Source organism: Ctenocephalides felis, unplaced genomic scaffold (genome assembly GCF_003426905.1).
Source record: "Ctenocephalides felis isolate EL2017-DRISC unplaced genomic scaffold, ASM342690v1 CF-g0.4_SCAFFOLD_03571, whole genome shotgun sequence".
Taxonomy (NCBI): Eukaryota; Metazoa; Arthropoda; class Insecta; order Siphonaptera; family Pulicidae; genus Ctenocephalides; species Ctenocephalides felis.
The window spans coordinates 35546510-35558566 of NW_020539725.1; the positions used below are offsets into that span (position 1 = coordinate 35546510).

Consider the following 12057-nt stretch of genomic DNA (forward strand, 5'->3'; position numbering starts at 1 on the left):
TAATTAAAATGGTTCTACGTTTGAAATTGAGCTTTATTGCTATTATATGAAGTTTATATTAAATTACAAACACTCACTGTTATCTAAGGTCCAGCTGTTTCGAAGATACGGAGCAAAAAGTGCCAAAAATGGTAATTCAGTTTTTGAAGTAAAGGAGCTCCCGAATTGAATGATATATATTGAATTGACGAAATGAAGATTTGATTAATTTTTTTAGAAAGGCTAGTCTAGCGGCTTCGGAGACACAGAAAAAAGTGTAAAAAAATGATATTTAGCGGTCTAAAATGATCACTAGACATATGCATATCAAATTATCAGATATTTTATAGAAATTTTAAACATGTGAACTAATTTTATTAAAAATTTTTTGGGTTCCGTATCAAAATTTTTAATTTCTAAAGTTCACTTATACGGTTCGAACAAATTTCAAAATTTCCAGAATTTTTTTTTCAAAATTTTCAAAAATATACAAAATTTTATACATGCTTACATACATACTTAGACAGAAGAAAGGGTAGACATGTAAATTGGTAGATACGGGTAAAATGGTGGACAGGTAAATTCGAAGATAAATAAAAACTTACAAAATTACAAAATACAAAAATTACAAAAATAATACTAGAATGATAAATCTCAAATACTAATCATTTCTTATAGAGATGACAAAATAAATAATTTTTTTTTATTCACCAGATATATCGTTTTTTCTCGTTAAATAGACGTCTCGACGTCGATAAAAACATTCATATAAATTAGAATTCATTAGACTTTTCAAACGTGCCACCAGCTATGGTTTTATCGAGATGGGATAGCCGTTACCTGTATAATAATTCAGCCCGCCGTAATTCTCTCTCTCTACGGGGATAGTTTGACCGCACAGTTCCGGCTATTTGACTCCGCGTACGTGCCGCTCCACCGCAATAGTTATGCGCCAAAGTCCTTCAGCAACTACGTCACTGCATTTAACGAAAGTGGAAGGACGGGCTTCCAAATACTGAGATAAATCAGGAGTCAGGCAGCTTTGTCAACTAAATGCACTTGGATTAGACTAAAGTTCGGATTAATTTGATAATTTATAGGAGAATGACCTGGAATTGTCTCTTGATCAATATTATATAGATTTTTACGTCGAAACAATCTAGATGATTTAGAGAAAATCTTTCATGTCGTTTGTTTAAGCTTTGGGAAGTCAAAATTTAGAAAGTTGTATAGTATGATTAAGTAAATGTTTACATTCAAATGGTAATCAGTCAATGGACTTATTAAAGTCACTTATTTTGGTAAATTTTAAAATTTTAAAGTCTATGATGTTTAATTGTGTTTATTATTTTATCATATACGTTCAATAAATAGTAGTATTAAAGTATATTTCAAGTATATTATTTGAATATTCTCTATACAGTAGATTAGAACCGCGATCAACCGGACTAATATTTGTCGATGGGCATCCGGATAATCGAATGTATGAAGAATAATGTATGTATATAATACATACATAGACATCAACAAAAATAATATTTATTAAGAAATTGAAATTTTCTTATGTATTTACATATATATTTTCTTAGATTAAAATAAACTAGACTGCATTAATCGTGCAAAAATTCGAATTGTAGGTATTTTCAATAGTTTACTTAATTGTTATAAATTACATTTCATGCATATTCATTGCATTAATTGAGATTACGACAAGAAATTTAACTTTATTAATAATATTCTGATTACCGTTCCAAAAAAAATAATTACGATTGATCTGATCACGATTCAAAAATTGAACACATAGTATTGATATAAAACTTTGTGTAATATAAGACTTTATTTATAATGAGCTGATAAATAGTATAATTCTAAATTGAAAATATTAGATTAGCACATATGTAAATGTTAATCTGCCTCAAATCGATGATTCCCTTTCTCTTTCTTATTTACTATTTCCATTACCATTACACATTTTTTATACACTTTTCTGCTTTCATGTTTCCTGACCCTGCGCTTTTTATATATGCAAATATATAAAAGAACTAGTGGTGTATGGCATCGTGCCTTAAAGCAAATTGCTGGAACTTCCCGTACCGTAATGAAATTTTCGAGGTATATTAAATGTTTTCAAATAGATTATTATAAATATTGTACATTGTCTAATATTTATAAGAATTATATAAACTGAATTGCAAAGTTGAAATTATTTGTTCATTTAAAGTATATCAGAACCTTTATATTTTGTTGAAACAAGCAGAAAGTTCTTTGAATCATTCAAATCGGACGCCAAGTTCTCTCAAAAACACATTTAGCTCTGTGTCTTTGAAATGGCTGGACCTGCCTTTGCCAAAAACTAATTACCACTTCTCCCTATCATTACAAATTGAATGAATTTTTAGATCATTCAAATCGGATACTCTGTTCTCTAAAAACTCCATTTGTATTTTCTGCACTCTTTGTTCCGTATCTCCGTAACGGCTGGATCTGTCTTTGCTAAAAACTAATCAGCACATCTCCCTACCAATAGAGATCGAATGTTTTTTGAACCATTCAAATCAGTTGATCCGTGCGCCCGAAAACGTGGACACACACATCAATTTTTTCTGAGGTATGCCAAAATGTTCAGAAACCTTCAAAACGTCGAGAAATATGAAAATGTTTATTTTCGATTTTTGGCTCATTACTATAACTACCCTACGGAAAGTTAAAAATGTTTAATTGATGTAAACTCTTTGTTACTTGCCTGTATTAAACTAAGTTTATATAAATGCTCGTAGTTAAAAATTTGATAGTTTTGAAGTTTATACAGGTTTGAAATACTAGTAGTAACTTTTATAAACTTTTAATTAATTTAATGATACGTACCAGTTTCAGCTTGAATTAGTATTTGATTAATGACAACTTAATGACAACATAACTCTATAAGAATTAAAGCCTAATTCAAACATAAATGCTAGAAAAAAATATAGAGATACTGTTTGAATAAACCTAACCAAATAACTAACTTATTAATATATTACGCTCATTTCGCAGTGTAGTCCCTTATACACAGAAATGAGGAATTGGACGCGGAAAATCTTAAAAAAGTTTTCGCTGCATATCAAGCTCTAATATAATTTTGCCCACTTCTATAAACCGACTCGAACCGAATATTTTTCTGCTAATGACGGCAATTAGTGAAATAGCCGTTGCGTATGACACGTCTAATAAACCTTTTGGCATTGTTCGTCTATTATTGAAAATCGGTCAAGCGTTCGCCGCCCATCGCACAATAGAGGCTTTGCTTCCGCTGCTATTGTTATGCCAGCGATTAAACGTCCTAGTTTCATGAACGATGGGACACTTGATTGCCGTAGCTAGGATGCATCCACCTTTATTCGGGATGTAGGATAGTAATACAGAGAGCTATATGGAGAAACTAAAATACTAATTAACCCGTACTATAGATTGCAAGATGCTTCGTGCTATTTTCACTTAACCTTTTATGTGCCGAATTTTTGTTTTCCATCCAACAAAATTAGGGGATCAAAAATCAGTGATCATAAGCCTTTTATATGTATATGCAAATGAAACACAAAACTAGTGGTGTATGGCATCGTGCCTTAAGGCAAATTGCTGGAACTTCCCGTACAGTAACGAAATGATCGAGGAATATTAAATGTTTTCAAATAGATTTTATATATATTGTCTAATATTTATAAGAATTATATAAACAGAATTGCAAAGTTGAAATTATTTGTTCAAAGTATATTAGAACAGAATTAAAATTAAAATCTGAATTATTTTCGATATACGAAGACAAATTTTACTTGAAAAATAATTTTTTTTGAAAACTAAAATCGGACGCTCTGTATCTTCAAAATGTCTGCCTTTGCTAAAAACTAATCACCACTTCTTCCAATCATTACAAATTGAATGCTTTTAGATCATTCAAATCGGACCTCCGTTCTCTCAAAAACTCGATTTGTATTTTCCGCACTCTTTGCTCCGTATCTCACTAACGGCTGGACCTGCCTGTGCCAAAAACTAATCAGCACATCTCCCTATCAAGAGAAATCGAATTTTAACCATTCAAATCGGTTGATCCGTGCGCCCAAAAACGTGGACGAAAAAATGCGGACATACAAAACACACACACAACATCCATCTTATCTGAGATATGCCAAAATTTTTAGAAACCTTCAAAACGTCAAGAAATTCAAAAATTTCCATTTTCGATTTTCGGCCCATTACTATAACTACCCCACGGGAAGTTAAAAATAATTTGTGCGGTATAAATGGATTATATAACTTTCAATTTATATCAGGTTGAAAAGCCCAGGTCGCCTGGCAACATTAAACAATTTAGACTTCTGCGTCATCTAAAAAAAAATCATAATGGTAAACTATCGAAAAATAGAATAAATTATTTTCTCCTTCAAAAAATGTGTATACTTAATTCGATTTTAACTTTTATTAGTTTGTTTAGTAAGTAATATGTTTTGCTCATCTTTCAACTTATCTATGCTATACTAATATATTCTGAATGTCGTTATAGCAGGAGCAACTAGTTTTTGTTGCTGTTTTTTTAATTATCACATTCCATTTTTTATTATAATAAAGATAAAAATGTCGTTCTAGTTCATACATTAAAAAGAATTGAACTATAATGATTGGAGTGAAAAATAAATTAATTTAATTGGGCATTTTGCTGAAATTTTGCTTAAGAAATTTTTAGTCAGATGTGCATCTCAAAGCACACTGGACCAAAGAAAAGCTCTGTCCAATTATCCTTCTTTTAACCATATTACACTCTTATAAAAATATTGTTATATTTTATTTAAGTGTTAAGTATTGTATTTACTGCGCAACGTACGGTAAAGTTTACAAATTCCAGTCACTTAATTTCTTACGTTGGGAACGACTTTTTTCGATAATGGAGAACGAAATTATCTATATTAAATTTTAGTGTTTATAAATAGTAATTTCTTGTTAAACTATATAACAAAGTATATAAAAATTTTAAATAAAAACTTTGCTCCTAAATTATTAGGTTTTGGAATAATAGTGATCAGAAATTGGCGATGATAGCCTTATTATCTTTTTTTTCTCAAAGTATCAATTCCACAATATTAACTTGTCGCCATTTAATAATTTCATAAGCCATGTTATAATTTATCTCACACCAGGTCAACTGTCAGTACGATGTCATGAAAAGGGAATTAGCACCCGTAGCATACGTAATTAGTCGCTATTAATAAGCAACATGCAAATAAGCAAACAAGATCCAATAATATCATAGGCAGCCTGTGCATACATTACGGCATTCTGTGAATCAATAGCGATAAACGGTATAATGTAATGGCATTATTAATATATAAACGTGTGTCGAACGTAATGGCCGACAGCTAGCTAACCCAAAAGTCAAGGAGCCCTCGGAAATAAAATTAGCACGTTAACTGTCACGATAATATTAGAACAAATAACACATGGGCCATGGTAACTTAAAAAATGCATTAAGAAAACCTAATGTACCGAAAAAATGGCAAAAGTGCATGAAAAAACACAATTTTTTATGTCATACATACTGACATGACCCTATATTAATTTTTTTTCTCGACAAGTCCTGTCAGTCTTATTTTTTTTTTTTTTTTTTAACTCTGTTTTAGTCAGCAATCAGAAATACATAAAAATTCCTATAAGCTAAATTTGACAATATTTGAGAGCGATGTCTAAGAAGAGCTCCAATGAGATCTTCTTAGTTTAACAATTATAAAGATAATGATATATTGAAGCTAATCTAAGAAGCCTAAATCTAAAGGCCATTGACGTTTCAATCTTCTAACACTAAATGGTTGGATAATGTCGCCTATTGATGGGTTTGAATGTGATTCCAGTTTACGTTTGTATTTTTCCTAATTCTTTGAACGTTAATTGCACCCTTTTTCATGTTGAGATCGCTGTGAATGGTTTCATTTGTAACGTACCACGGAGAATTAAGTATTGTACTTAAAATTTTTGACTGAGTTCTCTGCATTATAGCTATGTTCGATTTGTAAGCACATCCCCAGAGCTCAATTCCGTAAGTCCAGATTGGTTTAATGATTGATTTATATAGCAGCAACTTATTTTCAACAGAGAGCTTAGACTTTATACGCAGTAGCCAATCAAATTCTTTCATTTTGATCATTATTTGCTGCTTTTTTGTTTTTATGTGAGCTAAGAATTTTTAAGTTTAGTACCTATTAGGCCACTTCCGCAGCATACATGTATCGTTTGGGCCTGACATCTGCCATTAACGTGGCCAGATGTCAGGAAATCGTGGATCTACCAGATCAGGAATATCAGAGACTAATGTAGAACTTATTGGCGGCAGACATATATGACTGATATGGTGATCATGTGTGGTTAATACAAGTTAATAAAATGAATCATGAAATTGTGGCAATTTTAAAATTTTATCTCATTATTTCTAAATTTTAGTTTTAAATATATATTTGCACAACTGCTTTAGCGTTAGCCTGTTGTTAATTATATTATTTTGATTTGATTACTACCGAATGAATTCTTCGTTGGTCAGGTTTACTTCTTAAACCAATTTTCAGATATTTTATTATACAATAATTTTTCAATATTTCTAGTTTTAACCATTTCAACGTGAATCGTCTTGCCAATCGGGGACATTTAAGATCAATTCATTCTCTCGTAAAAGACCAATACTCAACTCCTCTACTGTGTTTTGAGTAAACAGATCGCGTAGGCAAATAACGAAATTCCCAAGTGACTCGATACACAATACAAGGGGCTACATGGTTAGATGAACAAAGCATATTATGTACATACCAATTCTGCAGCTTATGGTGCCCTCAGCATCAATACTCATTGTCGCTAAAGAGTACAGTACCGTAATGGATCCATTTCGAAACCCACGACCGGAGTGGGCGTCCTTTCCAGGCAATTATTAGCTTTACGGTTGACACATCGATTGGACCCATTGTCCCTTCGGGCAGTTTATTGCGAAATATGATATTGTTTGAATATAAGACCCTTATTATCGTATTGATTTGAATGCTCTTTATATTTTGACCCTTTTAGGCATGGTAATCAAGTCGATTCTAAAGCATTAGATATGCATGTACGAAAATTTTTGGTGTTAAAATATTATGTAAATATTAGGTCCTTCACTTGCTCTAGGAACGTTTAATTGAAATTAATATTATTTTTATGTATCACCTCAAATTCCTCAATGATTAGGGCAAAGCAGTGCTCTGATATTATATGTTCTTTATCGAATAAATGTTATTATATTTGATTAACTTTAAAATGGTTAAAAATAACCAGCTTTAGTTAACTTTAATTAGTAGCAAATTGAATGAAAAATAATGCGATATGAAGATTATTGATTGATTTCACTTTTATTTTAAAGCGTTTGTCCTATTAATTCTTCCCGTAGGGTAAGTTATAGTAATCGCAAAAAAATCTTAAATGAAAATTTTTATATATCGTATATATCGTTATTACGTTTCAAGGGTTTCTGAACATTTTGGCATACTATAGAAAAAATAGATGAATGCGTGTGTGTGTGACGGGAACACCAATCAACCGATTTGAATAATTCAAAAAACATTCGATTCGTATTGATAAGGAGACGTGCTGATTAGTTTTTGGCAAAAGCAGGTCTAGCCGTTCCAAAGATACGGGGCAAAAAGTCCCAAAAAGGGTAACTCCGTTTTTAAGAGAACGGAGCGTCCGATTCTAATAATTCAAAAATTATTTTATTCGTATAGACGAAGTGAAGAGCTGATCCTTTTTGGAAAGGCAGATCCAGGGGTTTCGGAGATCTAGTAAAAAAAAGTAAAAAAGAATGCTATTTGGCGGTCAAAAATGATCATTAGACTTATGCACATCAAATTATCGGATATTTTATGGAGATTTTAATAATGTGTATCAATTTTGTTTAAATTTCTATGGGTTTCGTAACATTATTTGTCCATAAACGGCAACACGGCGCTTACCCGCTTCGATATTTTGTCTCTATGCAGCTACAGCAGTGCGATTGCTTTAAAAAAAAATTCAAGATTTCCAAGATATTTTAAAATAAAAAAATCATTTTTCCAAGTTTTTTTTTCCAAAAATTCAGTTTTTTTCAAAAATTTAAAATTACTCAAGAAACTATTTTTTTCAAAGTTCAAATAAAATCTCTTTTAAATAAATAAATTTTTGGTACGGGAAGTTATGGTGCCCTCAGCATCAATACTCATTGTCGCTAAAGAGTACAGTACCGTTCCAGAAATTTGCCTTAAGGCACGATACCATACACCACTAGTATTTAATTAGCCTAGGATAATCATGAATCTCTCTCTCCCAAATATCTTAGAGAATCTAAGTTAGTTAATTATGCTTTTCAATTACAACATGATTTTACTTATAGGTTTGTTCATTACTATTTGTTTTATTAAACTCATTCATCTTGATAATATTCTGAAATCTCGTGCAATTTCTTTCATTTTCCATTGTACTGGAGCATACGTATCGTGCATCTAGACTACAGAAGATTATAACCATTTCTGTCTGTTGTAATCTAATTTGTTAGAGTCGGTTTCGCTCGTGTTATGAAGCCAATGGCTTCTATACGGGAAAACAGAGGAATTCTATTTTATTCATACATGCTTAGGCGTATATGACGAAAGCCAGATGCAATCACCATGTTTATAAGGAATTTTTCCTATTATGATACTTATATTACGTCTTTTTATATTTGCATACACGTCGAGAGACTTATTGCACGGGAAATATCTTGTGAGTCGAAACATTACACCCCATTATCATTATTATTGATTTTTTTTATTTTACTTTATGAAATGTGTATTTCGCTTAAATTCCAGACATTGCTATCTTTATAAAAAGCCAACCATAATGTGGCGTCTCATCATAAATCATGTTTTGCAAATATATTATTGTTTGTTATGAGCAATTTTCTATATTTTTCAATCATTATTTTTATTTTACTTTTAAAAATGATATATGATATATGATATATGAATTTTTTGTTGAAGAGCCTGTGTTGCAGCAGGAAGAAGAAGAAGAAGATGATGATGAGGAACATTCAAACGAGGAAGAAGGTAAAATTATTATTATATATATTACAAAATATATTATAAAAAATTATTAATTTGTATTATATAAATCGATTGACACCTTTATATTTACTCAAAATTTTACATTTTATATAAAGTAGCATTTATATACTTTATCGCATAATTAAAAACGAGTTGTTGAAACAAAGATTGCTGCTCTGTTTTCCATTTAATAAAACTAAAACTATTTTTATAAAGTAGTATTCGCAGTCGTTTTTTATTATGTTCACTTATATTATGTGAATTATATTATATTATGTAAAACCTTAATTATGATTGTACTGTTCTATTTTCAGATGAACCACAAACTTTTGAAGTTCAATTTAAATTCAGTGATTATGAAACAAGGTAAATATTTATTTGTTTTTATTAAGATTCATTTTGTGTTCAGGTATGTGAAAAGTTGAAATAATGTGTCTATTTTAATCTATATAAAGCGCAAAATCTTTCATAATACTATTTTTTATTCTCCTCAGAAATTTAGCTATTAATTAAATATATAAAGCCATCAATAAAATTATATTGGCATAAATTAACTTTTAAATTACAGATCTTTGTTTAGGGTCTAGAAATACAAATTGTAAGTATATAGTGTTTCGACATTAGTTGATATTTGATTTATTTGACGTAGAAATATTTGCACCGCAAAAATCGATAAAAATATGTTTTTATGTCTAGGATTACAACATTTGAGGCTATGTATGAATATAGTATATTAATGATTCTGGATTATTTTTTGTAACAAGTTAAGTTTTATTGCTTTTAGTTTAGTTTCTTTTCTACATATATACAAATTATTCTATATAAAGTAATATTTCTGACAAATCTATTACTATAGAAAATGTTCAAAATAGTACTAACTGAGTCACCTTTCGACAGACTTTGCAATCCGAAAGTGGTGCGCGCCTGTACGATGTTGTTACAAAAGGCGACAGATGGCAGTTTACCCTCGAGAGCAGTGGTGGCGGCGTGTAGCTTACTACATCGCATCGCCTGGTCTTGTAAATGTCCAGGAATGCTATTTCAAGCTTCATTGTTTCGAGTTTTTCAAGCTGCTTTAAATGCACCGACTGGAACTGTGCATGAGGTACAAAGATAAATTAGTTATTTGTTCGGAATTACCTGAAATCTCATTATGTATAAGCTCATATATTTCATTCAAATTCGGTAAGTAGGTAGTTATTCTTTTCATAATTTATAAAGTTTCTGGAAGTTCAAGTTCTTATAATACCAATAATATTATCAGTATTATTTATCTCAAACCAAATCGATTTCACTTTTTTTATTCGTTTTTTTTTTCTTTCGCCAATACTGCTTTTTATATATATCTTATTTTAATATCCTAATCATAATTTATTTGTTAATTTGCTAGTTTATATTTGGAATACTAATATAAAATAAGAAAAAATAATGTCCTAAACTTTTACTAAAAAATAAGTATAATCTAATCCTTAACTCATTATTTTTAGGAGTTACGAAAATTGGCTATTTATATTGTGCGTCAGTTTACGCGAGTTGCTGCGACTAACAATAAAGTTTTTGCAGAACTTTTATTCTGGAAATCAGTGAAAGATTCTTATGCTCTAGAAAACAATTATGAACATGACCCTCAGGCGTAAGTATCTAGATTAAATATAGATCAATAACATATTGCTTGACACTATACCAATGACAATTTTACATATTAGTAAAGGGAAAAACTGCAGCTTGGTCGGGAAGAAGAAATGGAGTGAGAAGGCTTTCGAAGAAAATCAAACAAATCCTACAAATGACCAAGGTAAGCGTTTTAAAGTATTTATTATATATGTGTTCGAATATAAAGTTAAAGTATTGTTTTTGTGAAAGTAAATACTACGGGCACGATTCAATTTAGAATTGTGAATAAGCTACTACTATGAATTTGAATTACTTTTAATTGTATTTGTACTTCTGAAATCAGCACAACTTCATCGATAACAACAGAGTTGATTTTTGTGCTTTTGCATATAAAATATACAAAATGTTTATCGTCTTCTAATTATATTATTATTATCATCATATTATTATATCCTATTTCTTTTCTTTCCCTTTCCTTTTTTGCCTTTTTGTCATCGGCTTCCTTCTTCGCGCCCTTTTTGCCTTCTTGGCTGGTTTTTTCTGTTCCACCACTACTGGTTGGTCAACTATCAAATCATCTGTTGAAGTCGAAAGAGTTCCTACAGAATCTCGTCTTCGTCTTCATACTCTTCTGGCTCGGGATAAATTGGCAAACCCCATCATTCCTTATTTGGTGTCGTGTCGAATTCGGTGCTGGAAGAACTCTGAGGAAGCTCGGATCGCATTTTCACTCGATTTTCGTAGCGCTGTGTGACGTGCTATCTGACGTTTGTACAGCGCTTGATCGCTCAACAGACGACGTTCTTTTACCCTCCTATAGGGAGTTATGAATATAAGTTTATATAATTATTTTGATGGATAATAAGTTAACACAACAAATATATAAATTTGCTATTGTTTCCTCTCTATTCGGATTTCAAAATTTAGTAGCAAGATTTTTCAAAATATATTTGATTATATTAAAGAACATTATTATTATAAATTTAAGTACTTTTAGCAAGAAATTTTTACCGTTTAAATTGCTTGGCAACTAGAAAATATATTTTTGAAACTATCAATTATTCTCAAAAATGCAAAAATTCATATATAGCGTGTTCGAGAACTCAACGTCAAGCTGAAACGAGGTGATAATATTGATCGTCACTATATTGAAAAAAAAAATTCTCCTTGAAAATTATGAGCGTTCAAATGCAACCTGGAGCTTTGGTGTAACTGTCACCACTTTTTTTTTTTTTGTTAATTGAGATTAAATTTCATAAATTTTGTTTAAATAAACTTCGAAACAGTAACGCTGAATATATTTCTACGACCACAGTCAAAATTAGAGACACAATTGCTACAAGATTTCAAGAATTAAGACATCTTG

General features: G+C 30.6%; 1 protein-coding gene across 1 annotated transcript in view; it reads left to right on the plus strand.

Annotated features, from left to right (window-relative positions):
• The first annotated feature begins 8989 nt into the window (after positions 1 to 8989).
• LOC113385973 (WD repeat-containing protein 63) overlaps positions 8990 to 12057 on the plus strand; it is a 16479-nt gene continuing 13411 nt past the window's right edge. The window contains 5 exon segments of the mRNA XM_026623790.1: positions 8990 to 9080; positions 9392 to 9443; positions 9975 to 10182; positions 10565 to 10710; positions 10784 to 10886. Of these exon segments, the coding sequence (XP_026479575.1) occupies positions 8990 to 9080; positions 9392 to 9443; positions 9975 to 10182; positions 10565 to 10710; positions 10784 to 10886 (600 nt within the window).